At 36.3% G+C, this 25,448-nt stretch overlaps 1 protein-coding gene across 1 annotated transcript in view; it reads left to right on the top strand.

The window, feature by feature from the left end:
* Positions 1–25,448, top strand: part of CNTN1 (contactin 1) — a 214,698-nt gene that overhangs the window by 149,216 nt on the left and 40,034 nt on the right. Inside the window, exons 5-15 of the mRNA XM_053978026.1 lie at positions 836–1,008; positions 2,958–3,053; positions 3,923–4,129; positions 5,358–5,454; positions 5,610–5,791; positions 6,970–7,094; positions 9,139–9,256; positions 10,865–11,015; positions 11,493–11,620; positions 13,058–13,233; positions 24,720–24,840. Of these exons, the coding sequence (XP_053834001.1) occupies positions 836–1,008; positions 2,958–3,053; positions 3,923–4,129; positions 5,358–5,454; positions 5,610–5,791; positions 6,970–7,094; positions 9,139–9,256; positions 10,865–11,015; positions 11,493–11,620; positions 13,058–13,233; positions 24,720–24,840 (1,574 nt within the window). The remainder of the gene's footprint in view (positions 1–835; positions 1,009–2,957; positions 3,054–3,922; positions 4,130–5,357; positions 5,455–5,609; positions 5,792–6,969; positions 7,095–9,138; positions 9,257–10,864; positions 11,016–11,492; positions 11,621–13,057; positions 13,234–24,719; positions 24,841–25,448) is intronic.

Raw genomic sequence — 25,448 nt, 5'->3', positions numbered from 1 at the left:
TAGGAAAAAAAAAATATTTATGCAGAAATAATTTTATGATCTTTAAATGTAATGAAGTTGCACCTTTGCTATTTGTGCGAAGGAACCAGGCAGTTCCTTTCTAAGGTAACAGGCTCCCTCTTGTGGACACAGTGATAGACACAAATATAAATCATGAGTACTGATACCCACTCCGTGTTTTTTAACGTTTCTTAAAATAAGTAGAAATCGGTCAGAACTGGGCTGCCAGTTTCTGTCTTAATCCCTCAAGTAAAAATTGTGGTAATTCAGTGAATTGGATGTGGGATTTTACCATAACTAAGGGAAGAGTGTCCAGCAATTTACTAAAGCAATAGTAAGTAGGTCTTTTATGAAGGATGCAACAGTTTTTGCACTAACTTTACTGGCACGTTATGTTTCATGAAGCATTTTCATTATCTGCAGCAAGTTTAAAAAAATCTCTCATTACGCCATACTTTAAAAGTGTAGAGGGAGTATATTGTTATCCAGTCTGGCCTTAGATATTTATTTGAGATATGTTTAAAATCCGTGTGTTTGGTGACTAGCTAGTTCATTCACAGCCAGCTCAAGCATTTCTTACTGCTTAGCCAGTAACTATGTTTTAACAAACTATGTCACGTCTCTAAGAATGAAGAAGTGACACTGTTACGTTTAAAAGACTTCTGGAGTTCAAATCTGTGCCTCTTTTTGAAGGAAAACTTAAAACTTGTATAGAAGTATATTAATAACTTCCTGCATAGTTTGTCAGAATCTATGAGTTATTTTTCTCATCATTTTTCTTACCAGGTTTGCTTTTAGGGGACAATCTTACATCTTGCTTTTTTTTTTTTAATAGATGGAAACTCAACAACTGGGATATTGATTTAACAAAGGAGCGCTACAGTATGGTGGGAGGCAGACTTGTTATCAACAATCCAGAGAAATCAAGGGATGCTGGAAAATATGTCTGTGTAGTGTCGAATGTATTTGGAACTGTCAGAAGCAGTGAAGCCACTCTGAGTTTTGGATGTAAGCCATTGTTTATGTCAGAATATAGAAAAATTATGGTTAGCTATGAATGCCCAATGTTTTACACTGCAGTGTATTCTGCTAACATGTGCTGTATCTACACTGCTCTGTAAAAACAGTATCTTAAGTGCCGTAGTCTGCAGAGATCGACACAAAATAAGTTTATAAGCATTTTATATTCTTTAGCATTCAGCTGACATAGCATAACAGCCTTCCCAGTGAGTTATTGTTAAATTATTAATTGAAGAGACTCATGGAGCCAGATCTGGAGATAATAATGCCCAGACTCTTTTAAAATCATGGTAGGACTCGAGGGGAAATAGTCCCAGAAGAAAGACTCGAGTGAGGGCATATGGTGATGAGGTGCAGTGCAAGCACAACTGCAGGAGGAAGGCACAGCACTTGCTAGTAAAATATGCCCCAACTCCTAGGCTACAGTGAAAAAACCCTGCTGGGGGAAATTTCTGTCAACTTCTGACAGCCATGAGCTAGTCTTGTGAAGACATGTACATGTATGGACCTGCATATCACCAAATACATGAATTGTAAAAAATTGGTGTACAAAATGAAGACTAATGTAAAATTTTATGGACTTAAGATAGTGTTTGGGATTTTGGTTTTTTTTTGCCTCAAGTTGCCTTTTCCCCCGATATATTTTATCATCAGAGGGCAAAGAAAGGAATCCTAAAAAAAGGGAATCTAACTGGGGTCCATTCACAAAGCCCTAGGTGCCCTGACACTAAGTGTTTGATGCCCCTCTTGTCTTTAACCAGCTTCCATAAGTAGAATTCACTCCTTCCTGTAGAAGATCAGACATCAGCTTTCTGATAGTACTTGTGAGATTGTGGGACTAAAAATATTAGGGAAAGTCAGAAGCTATAATGAGCTAATGGGTCATACCATCGTTGATACAGTCTTAGTCTGTATTTACCCAGTGTATCTTCTAGAAAAAAAAAAGTTGAAGGCCAGGTTGTTACTTCCTTTTAATGGAGAAAACATCAACATTCCATTTATGGGATATTTATTTATACATAAAGCAATCTCCAGTCAGTCCTGAATAATCAATAGGATAAAAAAAAAAAAAAAAACCAATCAAGCTAATAGATCAAAAAAAATGGAACCAAAACAGTCTGAGGTATGTTTTCTGCCTACCAGATCACTGGCTGCATGAGCTGAATGTTGATAGTATACTGAAAAATTATGCTGAACAGAACCCTAATATACAGTGTTTTAATTTGTAAACTAAAATAGGGTAAAGAGGTAAGGAATAGTGAAAAGATAGCTGGAAACTGATAAATATCCGTTTAAAAAACCCTGCTTTTATTCTTTATTATTCTGTTGTATTTATTCCTTTATCCTTTTTAATCATCACCTATAAAAATTATTTCTACAATCATTGTTTCTAAAGAACTGAATAGAGTTGCTGAAATTAATATAAAAAATGTCTGATCTTTAGTGTTTTTTTTCTCTTTTGCTTATGCATAAACTGATTGAAAAATGTCAACAACCATGTAGAAAAGTTCAAAAGTCTTGACCAGGTGTAATTTTGTTTTGCTGTCAAATTTACTGAAACTGTGGAACAAAACCCACATCACATTCTTTCATATACTTCATCAATTAGTTTGTGTGAGAATACTGTACATAATTTTTAGATCCAGTGCCTTAACACTCATTAAAATATTTTAACCTAACTACTCTTAGGGATAAAGTCTACTTCACTTTTTTCTTTCCCTTGGCATTTACAATTACGATGACAAAAATAACAAAACAAAAAATTCATTTGGTAATGACAAATAAGCAAAACTGGCATTAGGGGTTAACAAGTTTCCAACTGCCATGTATTGATGTATTTCTATACTAATTGCTACAGGACAGAAACTAATTATAATAGTAAAAAGTTACTGTAGTTAAAATCCCTATTCTCCTCCCCTTGCTTTTTTAAAAACTAGATCTGGATCCCTTTCCACCTGAGGAACGTTATGAGGTTAAAGTGCGGGAAGGTGTTGGAGCAGTGCTTCTTTGTGAGCCCCCTTACCACTACCCAGGTAATTCAGCTAAAAGTGCTTCATTTTCAGTGTCTTAAGAGTAAAAGATGAATTAATATTTGTTTTTGCAATTTTCCTTTATATTTACTTAAACAGTAACTTTTGTGCAGCTTGAGAATCACCATTTAGGTTAGGTTTCTGTTTTGAATGTTTTGTCGTTGACCATATGTTGACCGTTCATTCCACCTAGTAAAGTCACCTCAACTACTATGATCATGGGCTTGTGTTAAAATCATGGAACAACAGAAGCGCCCCCAGAGGGTCAGAGATGAGGTTATTTATTCTCTGGAAGGGACTTTTTCTCATCATTAGCTACTGAAGATCTCTGCAGGGATTATACCCATAATCTCAAGCATCTGGAGTTCCATCATGAGGGATGAAATTGGCTGTTAGCATCTCTTCTACCCTGTAAAATGGAATAATGATTTAGTTTTCTTGCTCAGTTCAAGCATTGCAAGGAACTGAAGAATGGAGACATGTTACTAGTTAGAAGTCTAAGGTTTTGTCTAAATCGCAAGACTGGTGAGAAGTTCCCAGCTTCTCTGTTGCATAAGGTCAAGACCCAGCTGCCTCTCTCATCCCATCCCACTAAGTTCCTGTGGGATGGTTGTGCCCAGGGCAAGGTGTGCACAGTGTAGCCAGGTCTCCAGTAACCTGCACTGACAGCAGCAGTGCCCCAGTGTTCAGTGTAGACAGGAATGAGCTGGCTGCTGAGACATGTATAAATTTCTCTCACATAGCTGCCTCTCAAAAAAAAAAAATCTATAACCTAGAAATTAGAGTCAAGTCATTTGTATGCAGACAGTATCCTGTGGTTTAAATAGCTGATAGTGTTGGGTTTTAATATTGACTAAAATATTTTCCTCCAGATGACCTCAGTTATCGCTGGCTTCTAAATGAGTTCCCAGTGTTCATTGCTTTGGACAAACGACGATTTGTGTCACAGACAAATGGCAATCTCTACATTGCAAATGTGGAAGCATCAGATAAGGGCAATTATTCATGTTTTGTGTCCAGCCCTTCGATAACAAAGAGTGTATTCAGTAAATTTATTCCACTTATTCCGCAATCTGATCGTAAGTATTTATTGGAAATGCTATGCACAGCATTTTAATTATATTAATTATATATGTTTGTATTATAATTTTGCTAATTCATAACTATTTTCATTTCTGTAAGGAGAATTATATGGCAAAGTTATAATGGCTACTGCTCAATGTTACGTGGTGTTTCAGAGCAGAGGTGCAAATCATTCCCATCCACCATGAAATCTTTGTGAAAGAAATCTCCATTGATTAATTCACAAATTTAGTTTCAAATAATTGAGAACAGAGTTCTTATCCCCAGAATCCCCATTTCTTTTATGTGATAAGCCCCTGATCCCAAAATCTTCAGTATTTTGGCATTGGTTCAAAGGAGTAGGACTGTAAAGTAGAAACTTCATGTAAATGTTGATGAACAGCTTCAGGATTTACTTTTTTTCCTTCAGAAAATCCCCTATGAAAGAGGAAAATCCTTTTCCCCTGATGAAATTTCCTATCCAATGGTGGCCTGAGGGCTTTGTGTCTCATGGTCAGTCTCCTAAGACACCTCTGTGGCTTTGTGTTACTGGATTATTTGCCAACATTTCTTCAGGAGAACTGCGTGTTTTCCAAATAGGAACCAAAGTTCCTTTTGACACTTCAGAGTGTCCATCACTAGATCGTCATAAACTGATCATCAATTTTTCAGTGACCCTTTTATCTGTACAATTTTCCATATTACTGATTTAATTAGTATCAAATTAGCGATCTTTGACCAAATATTCCAGTATTCACACTGCCATCTTCATATAGAACTGCAAGAGGGTTTCTATGGGGATTGCTAGTAGGAGATGTGTTTACATTTACATCTCTGTGAGCTCATTAAACTGTAGATGTGCTTTCTTCCTTCATACCCTTACTGAGGTAAAATTGAGCTTAAATTCAAAATAATTCAAAATCCTCTATCCAGTAAAAAACTTGTGGGAAGCAGACTCAGGTTTTTGTCTACCCACACACAGAGTACATAATCATGCTTCAAATTCTGTAAAAAATGTTAGGATTTGTCATCCAGAGAAAGATAACTAGTTGCTGAGTAAAACCATTATGCCTTAGTAGTAAAAGTTCAGTGCTTAGTCAGACTTTACAAATTGACAGGCTGTTTATTTAGTGTAAAGAAGAATTTTGTCTGGAATTTAAGAAAAGTTTTATTGAACTGTGAAAATTTTAATAGCTGTATAACTTTCTGACATGCCTTTTCTTAGAATCTTTTTTTTCATATTAGGAGCAAAAGTGTATCCTGCTGATATCAAGGTGAAGTTCAAGGACACGTATGCTCTCCTGGGACAAAACGTGACACTGGAGTGTTTTGCTCTTGGAAAGTAAGTGTGTTTTAAAGTTACTGTACAGCACAAATTGCTTTCATATTTCATGGAATGAAAATACATATTTCATGATCAAATGCTCTTTTTGTAGTCTGCAATTTAAGCGCCAGTTCTTGAACACGCTCATTTGTACTTTACTGTACCTTTTCAAGTCCGGTTCCTGAACTCAGATGGAGTAAATACCTTGAACCCTTGCCAGCCTCTGCTGAGATAAGCATGTCTGGTGCAGTTCTTAAGATCTTCAATATTCAGTATGAAGATGAAGGACTTTATGAGTGCGAAGCTGAAAACTATAAAGGAAAAGATAAACACCAAGCAAGAGTTTATGTACAAGGTAGGAAGAACAATTTTATTCTTGATGATCTGTGTTGCTTTTACTTAGGTTGGAAGTGTCTGTGTTTTCACAGTTGTCTGTGTTGATTCATACCATTATCCTCACACACTGTTGTTCAAGTTAATAGAGCAGCATCAAAATTCTTGCATTAAATGTCAGGCATGATATTTATGTATTAATTGAAAGACTACACAATTTGTCTGGTTAGATAGCTGGTATATACATTTTGACAGTTCTGTGTTTATATACATATGCATAATGTACATTAAATCAGTTTACAGTACTCAAAGTGAAAGAACTTCCGAGAAGAAAAAGAGACCATTAGGTTTGTTAGGATTTTTTGTTTCCTCCTATTGTTTGTGTTTTCTGTCTTAGCTCTCTGTCTTATTAGCTATGCACAGTTCTTTTTTCCTCCACCCTCTGTTTCTTCCCTTTATGCATTTGGTTAAATTAGATAACCAAAAATTGTATCTTACTGCTCATAGTGAAATCTTCCAAAGTAACTTGGCTTCTTGTCTGAGGTTTATGCCACAAATCCATGACATGAAAATGTCACATGTAACATCTGAACCACCCTCAGAAGAGTTATGTCTCTTTCACTGTCTGTACAGAAGATTTTCTGATTTAAGAACCTCAGTTAAGTGCTAGAACTTCATTAGATCAAACTCAGAATTAGTGTGGGAAGGTTATTACTGCTTATAATAACTAAAGCTAATAAATTGGTTTGTTTGCTTAGCAAAAGCAAATATGCTGGACCATTTTCAATATTAATTTCTTACGTATACTGTTTGGACCAAGAGCATAATTTCTTGGAGATCTTTTCAGTACGTCCAGAGTTTTGCACAATCTCATGTCATTTAACTATTATTTTCACAGTGCTTCTGAGTAATTTCAACACTGAATAATCTACAGATCAATTTAAGTGGTGATATCTTGCTTCTGTCTTTCAGGAACCATTATTTCAATTCCATATTTTCTTCTCATAAAAAATAGTTTGAAGCTTTTTTGAATCTATATTGTAAGACAAAAACTTTTTTGTGCATTGCCGGTGCATTATCATCTTTACTTTAAGTGGCCTGTTTAAGTATCATGGAAAAAGCAGTGGAATTAATACAACATAATGCTAATTAAATATGTATGTGCTATATTTACAATGCATCATGTATTTTATTCTGCAGCTGCTCCTGAGTGGGTAGAACATATCAATGACACAGAAAGGGATATAGGCAGTGACCTGTACTGGCCTTGTATAGCTACGGGCAAGCCTATTCCAACAATTAGGTGGCTGAAGAATGGTGCCTCGGTGAGTGTATTGCTGTAGGTAACACAGGCTTGAGTGGTTAGCTCATGGAAACAATATTTTTAAGTATGCTTTATTAAAAGGTTAAAAGAAAATTAATTATAATGATCCAAATATTTGCTGGTGCCACTTGCATGAGGCATTAAAATCTATTTTTAAAAGTTTCATCTCAATCTTCTCTTATTTCTTCAGGCTATTTAGTATTCAGCTTTGAATTATGAACTTAACTTTTGACCATATGTTTAGGAGGTAGATACCCCTTTTTCTCCAGACCTGTTTAAGTAAATGCTCTTCACTCTGGTTAAAAAATATCAGCTTTTCTTTAAAATTAATCCTTTTTGCCACATTAAACATGAATGTGTCTTTAAAAATATAAGACAAAATAGTCAGTGGAGATATGAGAGTAAAGATTATTTTTTAAAGAATCAGTGGTCTTTCTATATCCTGTATTTTTTTACATTTTTTCTAGACACAGAGTGTTGCAAATGTTTAGGTGATGTTTAAAAGAAGTTTAAAGAAGTACTGTTTGATAATTTAATTCTATTACATTGGATATTTGGTTTAAACAAAGTAGATTTTCTCTCCTAGTATCCTGGAATCACAGAATGGTTTGTGTTGGAAGGTGCCTTAAAGATTGTTTAGTTCCAACCCCCTAGTCATGGGCAAGGGCACCTTTCACTAGCCCTAGTTGCTCAGAACTCCATCCAGCCTGTCCTTGAACAATTCCAGGGATGGGACATCCACAGCTTCTCTGGGAAAAACCTGTTCAGGCATTTCAACAGTGTATGCAAAGTCTAGTGCTTACACCACATGAAAAGCCATTAAAAAACAAGAGAATACGAGGGCACAATGCAGCTCTGCGTCTGCTGAGCTGTAGTGACTCTTATCTTGGCAAACAAACAAAAAAGACAATGAGGCAGCTTGGTTTTTGACTGTGTATCTTAAGAAAAATGTATGATATTGGAGGGACAACAGGGATATCACCATCTGCTGTATGGAGGTGGCTTAAACCAGGAAAAACAATGCTTTTGTCTAGCTTTGATAGTTAGTGCCAACAAATAATTTAACAAGTGAGTTCCTTGCTGGTCACCACTGAACTTGGCTTTCACTAACAAAATCTGCATACTGGACTGCAGAACACATTGTGCAATTCTCCAGTAGTACACCGGAAGATTATGCTGTGTGTTACTATGATGATAAGATGATTTCCAAATGGAAAAAAGCAGAAATACGTTAATTGCCTTGAAAATATAATTTGTTTCTAAATCAGATAACTTGTAATTAGGCCTTCCGTTTAGAGCACAACAAAGATTCCTTGTATAAAATCTGATTAAAACATTTTCACATAAAGTAGTCAGAAAATATGTTTCTTTTAATCTGTTCTCTTTTCAGCAAAGTACTATTCTCTTAATCTTCCACTGCTCCATACGCTCCAATGTACTTAGATACAAGAGTTAAAGCTTTCAGCTTGATTTTCACAAGAAAACAGAATACATTAACATGATCTTTCAAAAACTGATTGACATCTACATTTACAAAATACCCCAACGTAGCTACCTTATTTTGATTGGCTGTTTTTTTTCATTTTTACATTAAAAAAAAAATAATAGAAAATAGTTTGTACTATCTCCCAGAGGAATCTTCTGAAAAACTCCTACCTCACTGGGACTTGCTTTGACTTTTTCCTGTTGTAAAATGATGTAAGAACAGAAGGCACTGACCAGTGAGCATGGCATAACAAAGCTTATCTTCATAAAATGAATTTAAATCTTTGTTTCTTATTTCTGAATCAGTAGTGTTTACACTGATATGATAATAGGGGACTGGACAGTAAATTTCTCTACTGACATTCAACTAGGACTTTCCCAGAAACTTAAATATTGAATGACAATGACTCTTTCTTTAGAAAAAGATGAACTCAATGTTACTGAAAAATAAAAAAAAAAAAAAAAAAAACACAAAGAAGAAAGAATGTGGATGGGTGTGGATTATTCAGTTTATGTAGTTTATGTTAATATCTTGTTATTTTATTGATTCTGTGTTTTAGTTCCGGAAAGGTGAACTAAGAATGCAAAGTCTGACCTTTGACGATGCCGGCATGTACCAGTGTATAGCAGAAAACATGCATGGAATTATTTATGCAAATGCTGAACTGAAGATTGTGGGTCAGTGGGATTATTTCTCTATTTACTATTTTAGGCTTTAGTAAGATAGCAGTTATATTTGCAAGTACTGTTTGGTAATAGATTCCTGTGAGGATGAACCTAAGAACTCTCACTCAGTCTAGGTGAGATGGGGTTTATTTGAGCTCTCTAGCTGGTTTTTGACAACAACTTGAAGAATAAATTTACCAACTTGTGGGGCATGTTTTGTGTTTGTATTTATGATGCTTGTTTCCTGCTGTTCCCCTCAGAGGAACTGATAGTGCTGAAGTTATATGAAGCACACAGAATTGCAGCCTAAACTTTTAAGCTTGCAAAACTGGTTAAGAAGCATTTTCATTTTTGCTCACATATGATCATTCACTCCTCTTTGAGGCAAAATCTGCTTTTTAAGAAACCATATCGTCACTTACTTGGCCCTTGAAGATCTTCATCTTTGCTCTCCCCTTTGGTTTTGCTTTCTGCCACCCCTTACATGGAAGTCACAATGTTTGTATGCAGTATAGCTGTGCCATTTGATGGCTGGATGTAGTTATGAATCCATTGTGTTTTCTTGAGGAGCATCCTGTTGAAAGTTTGACTCTCAGATCCAGAATTCTCAGCCTTAAAACAATTTCTGATGTTTTTATTGATTTCATTAGAGCAGACACATTGGCTGTATGACATATTTTTCTAGGTTTCTCTGTGGTAGTTGCTCTTTCCATCTCACGCTTGCCTTCAGACTTTCCCAAGAACTATTCTTGGTTTTCCCAACCCATTGCACAAAAGTGCCTCATTCTACACTGTTCTTCCATTACTATGTACTCGGTACCAGCTTGGTTTACACAAAATCAGCACTTTTTATATGTGCATTTTCAAAAGTCAGTGTTGATAATATTGGTCAGAGTTTTGCTCTGTACTTCTGTAATTAAATAATAGCCTTATTTCCTCAGGCTGTGCACACATTTGCTGGCATGATTAACTTGCTGGTATGCCAAGATGCAAAATAATTAAAAGCTTTTTTCTTTTATTTGGTTTAAAATAAAGAAAAAATTAGTAAGCAAAGATTGGCCTCAGAGACATAAGTGTGGTGCTTATGACTGTCACGTCTCAATACTCTTGTACATCTGAGAATGCACCTACAGCCAGCTGGCCAAACAGAAAACCACAAAGAATAAGAAGGGCACAATTTTAGTTTGTAGAGAGGGTTCAAACCACTGAAAAGTAAACCCAATTATTCTCTGGAATTATGATTGAGTGAGCAACTTGTTAAAGAAATTTATCTCCAGGAATCTGAATTTTATTAGGACTGATCAAAAGGCCTTTTGAAAGGGAGGAACTTTCAGTGGACTTTGATCTTGTTAGATTAAACTCAGATGAAAGTTCAGAAATCAATAGAAAGAAACCTCTAGTGTAGCACAGCACAGAACTGCATAATGATTTTTCGTGTTTCTTGTAGATCACCAAATGACTTCAAGTATATCTCTGTATCGTTAATATTTTTCTCACTAGTCTGGATAATGAACATTTGTAAACAATTCAATAGTTCTGTCATTTATTGTATGTTGGAAAAAAATTCTATTTTGCAGTAAAATCACTAATAGGAGAATTTGTGTTAATTTTTGCTTTCAGCTTCACCTCCTACTTTTGAACTGAACCCTATGAAGAAGAAAATCTTAGCAGCTAAAGGAGGGCGTGTAATCATTGAATGCAAGCCTAAAGCTGCTCCTAAGCCAAAATTCTCCTGGAGCAAAGGAACAGAATTGCTTGCAAATGGGAGCCGGTTAGTATTGACTGTCCGTGAACACTTTGAGCCTTAAAATGTAACCTTAAGTGTCTGTCTGTCGCGTAGGATGATTCTCCATTTTGCAGATTTCAGGGACAGGAGAATGTGTAACTTCAGGAAAATAATACACCAAAATGTTGCTGGCAGTATGGATTCAAAGAGTTAGCAGGGTATCCAACTTTACCCAGTCTGGTTTAAGAATTGAATTGTACCATAAAACTCTAAGAAAAATACTTGAATGAGTACAAGTGAAAAGAAGTACATTCTCTTGCTCCAGCAATCTGAGATATCTAATCATGCCACAGTCTCTTTAAATATTTTTTACTCTAGGCATGTTTATAAATCCAGTAGTTAGATGTGAACTTTCAAATTATGTTTGTGGTTTGTTCTTTCATTTACTACATTTCTACAGGAAGCATTGCTTTCTAATATAGAATTTAATTTCTCTTAGTGTATTTTTTGCACTTTCCATAGCATACGTATCTGGGATGATGGAAGCCTGGAAATTATCAATGTCACAAAGCTGGATGAAGGTCGCTATACCTGTTTTGCAGAAAATAACCGAGGAAAAGCCAATAGCACTGGTGTTCTAGAAATGACAGGTAAGCCTCAGAATTGCTTTTGTTTGTTTTGGGCAGAATCCCTTAGTTCAAAATGACTAATTTTTGTTCAGCATTGCACTACTTTTTCAAGCTGTTCTACCTCTTTCTAATTTAGTTGATCATTAACACTGAATTGATGCTTTTAAAGCATATTGCTCAGTTGAAACTGGGTATGTTTGCATCAGTTCTAACACTGTATTGCAGTTTTCAGGGTTGGTTTTTCCATAAGAGATTACTAAACAAGATACATTAAATTGACGTATTTTAATGCATTCCCTTTATTTGGTAGCTTAGCATTCATTATAAGGTGTGATTCTGGGGCCATGACTCAGAGAAATGGGAGTGCTGATGACCTTCCTTAGTGTGGTGGTTTTTTGTTTTGTAGGGGGTTTGGTTTGGTTTGGTTGTTTGTTTATTTGTTTCTTTTGGTGGTGGTTTTGGTGTTGTAGTGGTGGTGGTATAAGCATGTTTGAGAGAGCATTGCTGTTAAAGAAATATGCATGAAAGTTTTGAGATAATGGTATATATCCATATGATTGCACTTCTAAATTACCTTCCTTTAACAGTATTTTTATTTACTGATTGAGTACTGATATCCTTAATTGTGTATTTTAAATCTGATGGCAAATAATTAAACAACTGTAGACTATAGACAGGAAGGACAGCATTCTGTAAGACCTATGTCTATCAAGTACCACTGGTAGTGGAAGAGTCATTTGTCAAATAGGTTTTTAATCTCTGTTCCAGAAATCATGCTGGATGTGACAGCTCAATGCTGATGTGCTTTCTTCCTTTTCTTATATTGTTTTCTCTTCTTTTTCACACGTAGCTATTTACACAATTTGTTATGCATCTATTATATTGTTTCTCAATAGATAAATTAAGATCCCTGCAATGCTCTAATAAAAATCTGACTTGGCCTAACCAAGTAGAACTTTTAATTCATTAACTAGACAAGTTTTAAAACATAGGAAATATATGATTGAATACAATTGTATATAATTATATTATATATATATATATATATATAATTGATATAATTGAATATAATGAAATGTAATTGAAATATAATTATATTTCAATTGAAACATATATATTGAAAATATATAATTGAAATATAATTGAAACATAAAATGCAACACAAGTCACATAAGATTCATCATGTGTCTTCTTTCTACTTGAGACATAGTCAGTGAAGAAGAATAGTTGTATTGTAATTCAGAGATTTAAACAGCTAACAGCAGTCAGGTATTTTAGTTGTAAAATGCGTTTTTTGTTGTCTTCAGTTTGGTCCTTTGAAGTGTAGTTGTATGAATAACATGTAAACTAGACTTTGGGGGGTGGTTTAATGTATGATCAAACAGTTATGGAGCTGAGCTTATATTTTAATAAATATTAATTTATTGCAATTTTCCATGTTTGCTATTAATTTCACAGAAGCTACAAGGATTACTTTAGCTCCGTTGAATGTTGATGTCACCGTTGGAGAGAATGCTACCATGCAATGCATTGCATCCCATGATCCCACATTAGACCTGACATTTATTTGGTCTTTAAATGGCTTTGTCATAGATTTTGAGAAAGAACACGAACATTATGAACGGAATGTTATGGTAAGATACTATAGATCCTTATTTAATACATGAAAGGCAAGTTTTCTTTTTTTTTGTGAATAGTTGTCTTTTCTGTGTCATTTTGGGTCCAGTAGGCCAAGAACATAAAATAGAATTACAATTCAGACACCTTATAGACACATAGACACTTGCAGGCATATACCTGAAATCAGATATCTAAATTGATGTAAGTATTTTGGTACCTCAGATAAATCCCACTCTGATTATTAGTGAAAATAGCTGGTAAGTAGATAGCCTGATTGTAAAGAGGTTGCAAATTACCTCAAAAAAGTTTGCATATGCATTCATTTTTACTTACCCATGTTTTTATCATCAACATTTCTGGAATTTGGCACAAAACAGGGCCAGATGGTGGGTAGGAGTCAAACAGTCTGTAAACACTGAGGAAGAACAGTTTATAAGAAGGCTAAACAAGTTAATACAAAGACACTCATTTTGGCATATAGAACAATCATAGTTCCTTTGTATTAGCATGTATGGTTATGTTTTTAGAGTCTTCTATCAGGTTTATTTAAAATTAATATCTCTATTAGAAATCCTTTCTTGTTATGTCTAATCACATGCTGATTTGCCCAATATTCAGCAACCTCCAAGTGATTGCCTACTTGTGTAAATATTTATTCTGTTATTCTGGATTTAAATTATACAAAAATCCTCATGTTTAGATACCTTTTTTTTTGTGGTGGGTATGGAGAGAAAAGGTTGCTAATGGTATTTGTAGTGTCTGGGAACACCAGGGACCACATTTAGTTTCAGCTCTGTGTTCAAAATGATGTACCAGTGCCCCCTGAAGAGTCCTTCTCCTAGGCTGGTAATATTATCTGATTTTCCATGGACCAAGAAATTCCTTTTTTTGCTTTCAGTATCTGTTTATCTCCATGTGAAAAGATGTTTAAAGTGTCACTATTTTAGTCGGATTTGGAACAAAACAGCCCTTTGAGGAGTCAAGAGTTGCCTCAACCTGCTTATTTGTTGAGTTGTAAGACATAGTTAAGAAGCCACACTGCTCCCCTTTCAGTGAGAGAACATGTCCTTGTCCAACAAGCCAGTAGAATTATGCTAAGATCAGCTGATAAATGTTCAAACCAAAGGCATACAGTCCTTTCTGCAATAAATGTCCTGAAAGGCTATGTCCACACTCAGCAGCAGGGTAGTAAGTAGTCTGCAGTGCATTTTGTGTTGCCTCAGGAATGAATAAGTATGTAGTTATTCTCCAGTACACTGGCATCATTCAAAACATTTCCTGCAGGTTGCTATTAAGTCACACTTTTGATAGGTCTATATTTGCACTCCGGTAGAGTAATTAATGCATAGGAATACCTTGAAAAAGCTTGAATTGCCTCCTAATTGTATTACTTTGTCCTTAGATAAAGACTGGGATGAGTCTGAGTGTCAGGCAAAATAAGTGCTTAAAGAGTAGAGCCCCAGTAAACTTACTTCTTGTAAAAGAGCAAATAAAATCAGTCTGTGTTAGATTTTATTTAGTTGATTCCTTTTAGCTACCTGACAGATGTCACACAAAGAAACTTGTTCCCATAGAACAGAAAAGCAGACTGAAAGTGTTGATGAATCTGTTATTTTGGTGTGGAAAGACAATAAAAATGGCTTTATCAGAACAGTTCGTAGTGAATGAGAAAGGAATCTGAGCCTTCTCCATCTGTAGGTCATGTGTTGAACATGTTAAACAAAAAATTTTATATCACTGATGTATACGTTTGGGCTTTCCTCTAAATAATGACAATAGAAGTAAACTGGATTTTTCTTTCTTTTAGGGGAAATTAATTCTGAAATTTGCTCCTGCTTTTAAGGCACTTTCTAGCAAAGCATTTCAAGTTGACAAATACGGGACCAAATAAGGCTTTCAGAAAATGTGTAGTTCTCTTAGATGATTGCCACTATTTAGTTCCCAGCTACCTGTTTCATCTTCAAGATAGCTAGTGGTCCTGGACTCCTGATCTCAAATTCTGATTATCTCCACAGTATTTTAGACCCTTTATTGAAGTGCTTAATTTCAAAACCAAATTACCTTAACTTTTCTAGGCTGCCTTGGTCTCTACAAACTTTCTGTGGTCTGCAGAGGGAGAGAAAGAGGTGCTTCTATTCATGTGGGTGTTGAATCTTGTGCTGGAATGTTTCCTTTTTCAATAGATATAGGGATGGATACTCCATGGTATTCAAAAGATGAAGAGCTCTTAATTCACTTAGACCTTTAAGTAGTTTAGATCTAAATATCAATAAATTTACTTCAGGATACCCTGAAGGATATCCTTCCTCCTGAAGGATATTTCTTGGTTTGTTTTGCATTTGATCTGTCAAAACTGGCAGAAATTCTTTTAGCAGAGGCATCTTCTTGTTTTGCATTCCTAAGCCTTAATTCTGGGCTTTCAAATGCAAAGCAAATGCAAATAGGCTTTGTTACTCTTCCAGGGATACCTTGGTCTTTATCTGGGGCAGAGAAGACAGTAGGATTGCATTTAAAGTCTGCATTTGTAGGTATTAGGTGGTTCAGTGCTTAAGTAATAACAAATGCAGAATTTTTAACAAATTCAGCAAATCCAATGGTTTATGTAGGATGTAATGAAGATGAATATGCAGTTTCTTTATTTCTCTTCTATTCATTTATTATTGTATTGTTGCATTAAGTGTTTTTCTCCTTCCTGGGCAAGTAAAGGGATTTTCTCTTTTCTCCTGCCAGATGCCCTCTCTCTGGCAATTCTGAGCTGAAATCACTGGGTGGCAGGTTTGCTCAGGCTCTCTTGGATGTAAAGGGTGAGCTGGTTGACACATGACAGCAGCAGCCCGAGCTGCTCACCAGCACTTCACAAACACAAAAGAAAAAGATATTCCACTGTGAATATTAAGATTACTGGGTATATGAAACATGTGCATAATTTCCTGTTGATGAAGGATCCTCATCTGTCCCTCTGATAATACTGCTATTCATTTATGTGACTATGTATGGGTATACTCAGTTCAGTCAGAGAGAAAGGAAAAGTTTTTACCAGGTTAGAGCCTGGGAGAGAGTTGGAAAAGAATGTCAATAATTCACTATCTCTCCTGTCGTTCAAATTGTTTACAGATAGGTTTTGCTACCGTGCGTCATTCAGAGCACACCAATGGCATGAGATGTTTTTACTCTAAGACCATTGAAATTAGTCTGCTTGCTGTTCTCTATAAATAGAGTGGTGCATTTGAAATAAATCAATTCTTTCTTGCCTTCTGAATTGGAGTCATTCTGTTCCCGTCCTGCCTCAACAATGACAACTATGCAGATCAAGTTGCTGAAACTTGATAGAGCCACAGTATTTCAGTTCTCAAAATAATACTATTCTTATTGTCATATAGACATAAAGAAATGCTAAATAAATTCAGGTAAACATCTGCGTAATTCTTCTTTCTTTAAATGCAAGCGTTGGTATCTCCATCGTTGCTAAAGGCAAAGCTAATTTGCACTACATTAATACTAAAACTAATTTCTCAAAAGGACATTCGTCAGTTCTGTTTTCATTTCCTGTGACAGCAGTATGTAAAGGGGGGAAAAAAGAAAAAAAAAAAGAATTGGTTAGCTTGTTAGTTTCCAAAGAGTCAAATGGAATCTTCAAAATCTTACTATTAAATAGATTACTTTTAAGTTTTTATGTGGTTGTTCCTCTGATTATTTGATTGAGGAACCAAACATTAACACATCTTTTCAAGTCCCAAAAAGATACAGCTCTACAAGTAATCTGGAAAACTCTAATGTTTGTTTGTTATTTATAGGTCTGATTTTTGTCATATATTTTTAAAGATTAAAAAGATTGCGTTTAAGATGTTTATATTAAAAAATACACACACTATCCAAATAGGAATATTCCTTTAAGTACATTAAATAAAAAGAGTATTTTTTAATAATTTTGAGTCCCCACTAGTCCATTTGTGTGAATAGTCAGGAGAAGGAATTCCATAATTTAACTGGTTCAAGTCAGAAACTTGTACATAGACTTAAGAAGAGTTCAAATTTAGGCTGTAGTTGTCTTAGTGACATAATGACACAAATACATTTTAAAATACTTCCCATACCAACAGTATTTCTGTTTGCTACATTATTTATTAATTGTCTTAATCGATATCAGTGAACCTGAAACACTGATATTTTTATCACCATTTTATCTTTAATAAGTTAAATTGAATTGCTGTACAAGTGTTCAGGAAGTTGACCTGCTTGCTAATAGCTTTCTTCTTTAAGTATTCAAAGAAAGAGTAAGTGATGGAAAGATACAGAAAAGCCAGGTGATGAATTTTGTCATAGAGACAACTGACTTGCTACCCCCTCACATTTTCTCATCTAAAGGGGCATTTCTGAAGCTGATGCTGACACATCTCAGTGTCATGAGTGCTACAGAGCAGGAAGTAAAACCTGCTGAATCCACACGGACTGTGAAGTGTGAATTCTGAGTTTTCAGTGTTCTCCCCAGTGCTCATAGGTTCAGGGACATGACACAAAAGTAGACAAATACATTCAGCATAGAACTTGCAGGACCCATAGCTCAGGCTGTATTCAGCTTTGAAGTAGCTTCTGAATCCAAGGTGTCTGTGCATAACCACCTCTGTATCCCTGCAGCTATCTTGTGGTTAACCTGCAGTAAACTTCTCTGAATACTGAAAAGCTTGCTTTTTCCTTATGCAAATATTATTTCTCTTGCTTTATCTCTCTTTGAAGTATGGAAAGCTTTACAGTGTTCTAGGATGACACTCATAATATTCTGGACATACACAGCCACACAGGTACTTTTAAGTGCAAGACAAATGGAAGAGCCTGTTTCTTTATTTAATTGTTAAAGGTCCAGATACCAAATAGTCCAGATACCAAAACTCACACTTCAGATTTCTGAAAGTGGTCAGATGAATTATAGATTGGAGACAGTGTTGCCAAAACACTTTGTTTCTTCTCCAAAACTGATGGTTTTATAAACAAAGAACAAGTTGAACTGTAAAAGTCATATTAGAGGAGTAGAGATTTACAGCTGCCTGGTTTTTGTACATTATTTTAAATTACCATTTATTGGCTGACATGGATAGACAAAGTTATTCTACTTCATGCTCCTACTTCAGTAGATTGCTATGGAGACACTTATGGAGACAGATTTAGATTGTATAAATCTGTATTCCAACCCAAACTATTCTGTGATTCTATGATTCCATTGTTATCTGCAGCAGAAAATATCCAAGGATTTTAATTTCCATTTTTCTTCATTGCTTTCCCTGGTAATCCTCCTTGCAGAGTGTTTAGTCTAGCTCCAGGTGTAGACCAGGAAATTAATAGGAAGTTCAAAAGAACTGAAGAATTGGAGTAAAATATTTAGGTAGAATTATAGAATCATAGAACAGTTTAGGATGGAAAAGACCTTTAAGAACACAAAGTCTAACTGTTAACCTAGCACTGCGAAGTCCACCTCTAAACCATGTCTCTAAGTGCCACATCTACACATCTAAATATCCCCAGGGTTGATAATTCAACCACTTCCCAGGTTAGCCTGTTCCAACACCTGAAAACCTTTTCCATGGAGAATTTTTTCCCTTGTTATTTGGGAGAAGAGACCAACCCCCAACTCACTACTTTAGGTAGCTGTAAAGAGTGATAAGGTCTCACCTCTGCCTCTGCTCCAGGCTGAACACCCCCAGTTCCTTCAACTGTTCCTCATCATGCTTGTGCTCCAGCCCCTTCATCAGCCTCATTGCCCTTCTCTGGCTTGATCCTGCACCTCAATGTCTTTCTTGCTGCGAGGGACCCAAAACTGAACACAGTACTTGAAGTGCCTCCTCACCAGAGTGTCACCAAAGTGACAATCACTGCCCTGGTCCTGCTGGCCACTCTTTTTCAGATAAAAGCCAGCATGCCATTGACCTTCTTGGTCACCTGGGCACGCACTGGCTCATGTTCAGCTGCTGTCAACCAGCATCTCTAGGTCCTTTTCCACCGGGCCACTTTGCTGCCACTCTTCCTACATCCTGTTGCACTGCCTGGGGTTGTTGTGACCCAAGTGTAGGACCCACACCTGGCCTTGACTTCACACAAGGCCTTGACCTGGCCTTGGCTCATTGATCCAGCCTGTAGAGCCTTCCTGCCCTCCAGCAGATCAACACTCCTGTCTAACTTGATGTCATCTGCAAACTCATTGAGCATGCATTTGATCCCCTCATTCAGATTGTCAGTAAAGATATTAAACAGGACTGGCCTCAGTACTGAGCCCTGGAGAACCCCACTGATGCCCAGCTACCAGCTGGATGCAGCTCCATTCATTCACCACTACTCTCTGGGCCCAGCCATCCAGCCAGTTTTTTTCCCAGCAAGCAGTCCACCCATCCAAGCCACAGGAAACCAGTTTATCCAGGAGAATGCTGTGGCAAATGGTGTCAAAGGCTTTCCTGAATTCTGGCAGACAACATCCACAGCCTTTTCCTCACCAATAAACAGGTCACTTTGTTGTTGAAATCAAAATAGGAAAGCTCAGTTACACACTGATTAGGAAGAAGTGGTTATTTATGGACTAGAAGAAAGCTGGAGTTGTAGTGAGCTCATTTAGTACAGTTTTTGAACATATTAAGGTGGCAGCTGATTGTTAATGACCAACCAAATCAACTGCTTACTGGTTTTTTATGGAAGAGAGTCCCAGGACTCTCTCAAGGTACTGTCTCAATACACTGCTTTCAGTGCCTTGATGTATTAGGGAGGTGCTTTAGACATGAGTGAGCTGAAAGTCACTCTAAATATTACTCCAAACCTACCCAATTTTGGGTAGGTTTGGAGTAATATTTAGAGGCAGTGGCTTAATAAAAGCCTAGTAAGCATGGAATGTGATGGATGGAGTCAGTGGTTAAGAGCAAGGAGGGGAAGGAAAGCAGAAGATACAATGCTGAGGGCAAAACCAACAAGCAGTTTGCTCTGGCAGAAGCCTTGGAGGAAATTTATTCTACTTAGAGCACAAAGAATAGTATAGAATATCTACCAACTTCTGTGCTAGAATTAAAAAATACTCCACAAAAGCAGTTGACTCTACCATTTATGTGCTTGTAAGACTTACCAGGCTATCAAAATTCATGTACCATCTGTAATTAGATAGCAGGAACTAGGAAAGCCAGGTGTGAACACTACTCAGAGAAATGCAGTTTGCAGTGTATTGTGAATTTTTGTCATCAGCCATAAAGCTGTGAGCCATGACCATAAGTGAGCAAGTACCTAGGCGTTTTCTGCTGTTATAAGTGAAATAACAAGGCCCATTACCAAAGGGATGCTGGTACAAAGCACAGTGTCCTCAGGAATTCTCAGTGGTGTGCTGAATGGAGAAGAATAATAATACATTTCTTGGAAATACTTCCCAGTCCACATCTCAAGCGTAGAATTAACACTGTATATCCTTTACATATAAATATAGCTCACTGAAGGAAAAGATTCTTTAGTGGGAATGACTGTCATCATTATCCTGCTGAGTTTTTTATTTATCTGTAACTATGGCTTGTAAAACAAAATAAGGTCTCAGGTGAATAGGATTAAGACAGTAGTGTTGCACTGGTGGTGCTGTCCCTATGCCTCTGATGTCAATAGCAAGAAAATATCTAATAATCACATTTACATTAACATGACTTAATAGCTGTTGGATTATCTGTTCTGGTTTTAGCAACCACTCAGCTAATTCTGTACTGGCAGGATCAAACCAATTCACATGAGCTCATTTAGAGTTAATAATTCTAGGTACAGGTAGTAGAAGGAGATTTTTAATGTTATTTCTAGCTTTGGACAAACCGATCTCATCACCAAGAATCCCATCTCTTCTGGATTGCTTCTTATTGGTTCTCTTACCATTTTACATCTACTGTGTATTAAACAATGCTGAAGCTCAGATGTCTAATTTTAGAACCTGAATTTAAAAAACCACTCTGTCTCTGCTTACCAGATTCTTCTATTTCTACCAAGTTAACTTTTGTATTACAAAGGGCTTGTAAGTCTTCTATTAACAGAAGTTCCTTTATTGTCTCTGAGGGCCCAACAAAAGTAGATAGACACTGTTTTCAATCAAAGCACTAGATTCCTGTAAATGATACTTAATTGTACAGGGGCACATTCTGATGGCTTTCAGCAATTTAGTGCCCTGGCAAAGGTGATGGTCAAAAAAACCAGTGACTATCAGAAATAGGTCATAGAATGCTATTTTTGACATCACTATTAAATCATAAATATAGGGCTTATATGATCCAAGTGTTTACTTGAAACTTGGTAAATACTCAGTGGTAAACCACAGATACCCTTGGAATATCCCTGAGTATTGCTATCACTATTTCCAGTCTGTGATTCAGTCTTCTCTGAGTTAAGGAAGGCATTTTTCATTTTTAAATATAGCCAAGCTGAGGTTTTTGGATGAAAACATACAGTACATTCATAACTAATTTGTGGACAGAATTCGCTGATGCCTGTGCACTTAATTTGCTTGGTAAGCTCTTCTTTTACCACCAAAAACTTAGGCTTCTTCTGAGGTATGGAAAGCTTCATTACCAATTGCATAAAGCCTTGCTCCAGGAGAGCTTCTGAAGCAACAAGATATAACACCATATCTATGATTTTTTTATGATTTTTAAAATTATGTTACATTTTTTCATCTGTTTTTCATCATTTAGGTTATAAGACCAAGTTCCCATAAGGGAAATTATTGTTAGGGCAAGTATATGGGCACATCATTATTAAATACAATAAATTATTTTAATTAAAGTGCTAACATAGAAATGAATACGAGCCCCAGTAAGAATTTGCAATCATTTGCTATTGAAGTAATAATATGATTATGAGAATTCTGGTCTGTTTCTAAACCTTATTGCTTTGCTCAGCATTTGCTTATTTGCAGATAAAAATGCAAGTAATTATCAGAGAATCACAGGCACTGTGGTTCTTTCTAGGATGACATTTAGTGTTAATGAACCAATACAGAGCAGTCAAATAGGGAACTGTTTGTCTTTTTTATTAAAACCAAAACCAATAAGAGCAGAATTAAAAAAAACAAAAAAGAAGAAAACAACACACACAAAAAACCCAACAACCAATAAAAAACAGGAGCTGAAAAATGAAAGAGTTTGATTTTTTTATACCTTCTTTGTTGTAATTTTTTGGAAGACAGAGGAGCAGGTAGCTGCCTTCTTTGTTCCCGTAGAGCTACTGACACTTCGACTGATTTTTCTCCCTGGAAGCTGTTGTCAGAATTGCTCAGCCCACTGTAGGGCTCACATGTGATTAGTCAGGTGTTCAGCCAGACAGTGTTCGCTTATGCAGTAATTCCAGCAGATTTTCAAAGGATGCTGTCTCTGACTGCAGTCTTCTTGGAGTTCTCATGAATAAACTGGGGAGGCGTGAGCATAGGAATGACACTAACCCAGACTCTCCTCATCTCTGTAGAATGCATGCATTTTGAAAAATCAAATTAAAAGCCATATTAGCCTTGAATGAAAAGTGTGAATATATATATATCCACATGGAAATAGTTTAATAATAACTAAGAGAGAAATTATCTGGAAAGTATCAGGAATACTGGATTGTTCACTGATCCAGCAGATCTGTTTGATCCTTGCTAGCAGCACTTCTGTCATTCAAAAAGAGAGAAAGCACAGTGTAATCTGCCTTTCTTGCTGACCCTGTAAGGCAGTCAGCTGAAGTATTACTAGCCAGAGTCAAGCACTCTTTCTTTCTGTGTGCTTGATTCTTCTTTCATCTAATTACTGCAGTAAATTCTTAAATATGTGAATTCTTATGTTGGACCTAAAAAAAAATTGGTGCTAACAGATTTCAGTTTGTGCTGAAATTTTATGCCAAAAGAAATTGAAGCTGGCAACCAAAATCCTCACTGGAGTCTGGAAGGGAATAGGGTAGTGTTATCTGGGTATTTTAATCTCCCCTAAATATAGACTATATAAGCTCTCATTCTAGTTTCAGAGCATTTGGAAAAGATTTAACCTTACTTTCTCCCCTCATCCTTTTCAATCAGGAAACATAAACTAGATGGCATTAGCTTTATTTCATTTCTTCTGAATGTCTGAATGCAGAGACACAGCCCATAATATTCGAGATTGTCTCAAAGGTCTTTTTTGTTACCCAGCATCTGTGATGATGATAGCTCTAGTTCTTACCTAAATATTTTTGCAGTTTCTTTTTGCACATACCATTTTGCATCTGAATTGCTTTTATTCCTTCATTTAAAGGTCTATGGATTGCAGTGAATGTTCTAAATATTTGATTTTTTTTTTTGGGGGGGGGGGAGAGAGTGTGTTTCAGTTATATTTTTGAACAATTCTCAGTGAATTAAGAAATCTGAATGTTGCCCCTGTTGATATAGTGTGGTATAAATGCATGTATTATTTTTTTGTAGCACTTTTACTCCCATGAAAGTTCAGATGTATTTTGGTGAGAACACTTGGGTTTTCAGTGAAATCCCCTTAAGATTAGCACATGCATTGATTTAGCCCAGTAATCTTTTTCTGAAATAAAATGCAGGATGTATAAGCAAAATATATCAAGTGAGTTATTTTTTAACACTTAAGTTAAGGTCTTCACATAAAATGTGTTTTTCATTAAGAAATAGCTGTGGTGCACATAGTGGTCTTGGTTCCACTTATTGTTTTACAGGTGCACATCTGGTTATTCGGAAGTGTCACAGGATGAAAATATTATATTCTGTTTGTCTCTCTGTACAACCAAAGGTAGCCAGTGGTTCACATCTGAAAACATGGCTGCATATTTGCCAGTAGTCTGACATTGGTGAAGAGTGTTAAGGAAGGATTAGGGTCTGGGATGATGAGTGTATGAGCCTTGTTGAAAGGTAAATTGCTTCCCTGGGGTCCTGCTGTTTGCCAAGGAGCAGTGAGAGCTGAGCTGGGGGAATAGCATGTCCAGCCTGACAGGGGACTCAGCAGCAAGGGAGGGCAGAGGAGTACAGGGCAGGTCCTGGTGCACCTTTGTTTAGGCTGTGCTTGTAGCTTCTCTGAGATAAAAGTTCAGGTACTGCCATAGGATTAAAAAGGAAGAGCCAAACAGCATTCCTGCTCTATTAGTAGGACTCCATGACATGCTATCCTGCCAATGTATTTTAAAAAAGCAAGTAATGGTGCAGAAAAATCGTATGTCTGTGGTTTATGAGCAAATTCTTGACTCAATTTAGTTTTCAGGTACGAGCTTCAAAAAGTAAGAGAGAAATGTTGACTTGTTAATAATCATCTAAGGTGTCTAGTTTTTTCATGTCCAGTAAAGAGCTGCAGCTCCTCAGGAAACAGGGGACACTTTCAACAGCTGTCCTGTAAATCAGATCAATATTTGGGGGTGATCCATCCTCTAAGTAAGCACTTTTTGGAATTAGCAACCTCTGTAAGTCAGCTGGGAGGGATGTGTAGACAGGTATCACATAGCTGCACAAGGATGTTTACCATTTCACTAAGTGTTGTTTTTGTGACAGATTAAATCCAATGGTGAGCTGCTGATTAAAAATGTTCAGCTACGGCATGCAGGGAGGTACATGTGCACTGCTCAGACAATTGTGGACAACTCCTCAGCTTCAGCTGACCTTGTGGTAAGAGGTAAGCTTCTCCTGGTAATACAGAAGTGTGGCTGGTTTTTACCTAGACAAGACACCAAGACAGGAGTGTTTCAGATTGTTTAGGATATGTAATTTCTAATCAACAGATGGCAGTAATTAAAATAAGAAGTGTATAAATGAGCAAAGTCATAAAAGCCTACTCAGGGTACTGATTTGGTTGGAGACATTTAGAGGTCTAACTGAGCATGTGTTTTCCTGAAAAGAAATAAAGATTTTTTGATTATGGGTGTTTTCCTTATGTGAAAGCAATTTTTAGATTGTTTAATTTGGTGTTCATTATTAAAAATAGATTTCAAGGATCATTTCAATGTATCTCCTGGATACATTTCTAAGTCACTTCTCATTTTTCATAAAGCTGTATGGATTAAATTATTGTGTATAAGACTAGGCCTACATTAAAATGATTTTGAGTTTTCAAATTACAGAAACCAAGACATCTGAGGTTAAGTTTATCACTCAGTTCTTATCTGATTTGTGTCTGTTAAGTGTTACTGCAATCTCAAAATGCTGTTCTTGCTCATACAGTATGCATCCTACAAGATCTGTTATGATGTGAAGTTTTAATAGCATGAGTTAATGTCCTTTGGG

Source organism: Vidua macroura, chromosome 5 (genome assembly GCF_024509145.1).
Source record: "Vidua macroura isolate BioBank_ID:100142 chromosome 5, ASM2450914v1, whole genome shotgun sequence".
Lineage (NCBI taxonomy): Eukaryota > Metazoa > Chordata > Aves > Passeriformes > Viduidae > Vidua > Vidua macroura.
The sequence above is the reverse complement of the archived record's forward strand: the minus strand, read 5'-3'. Positions and strand labels throughout refer to the sequence as shown.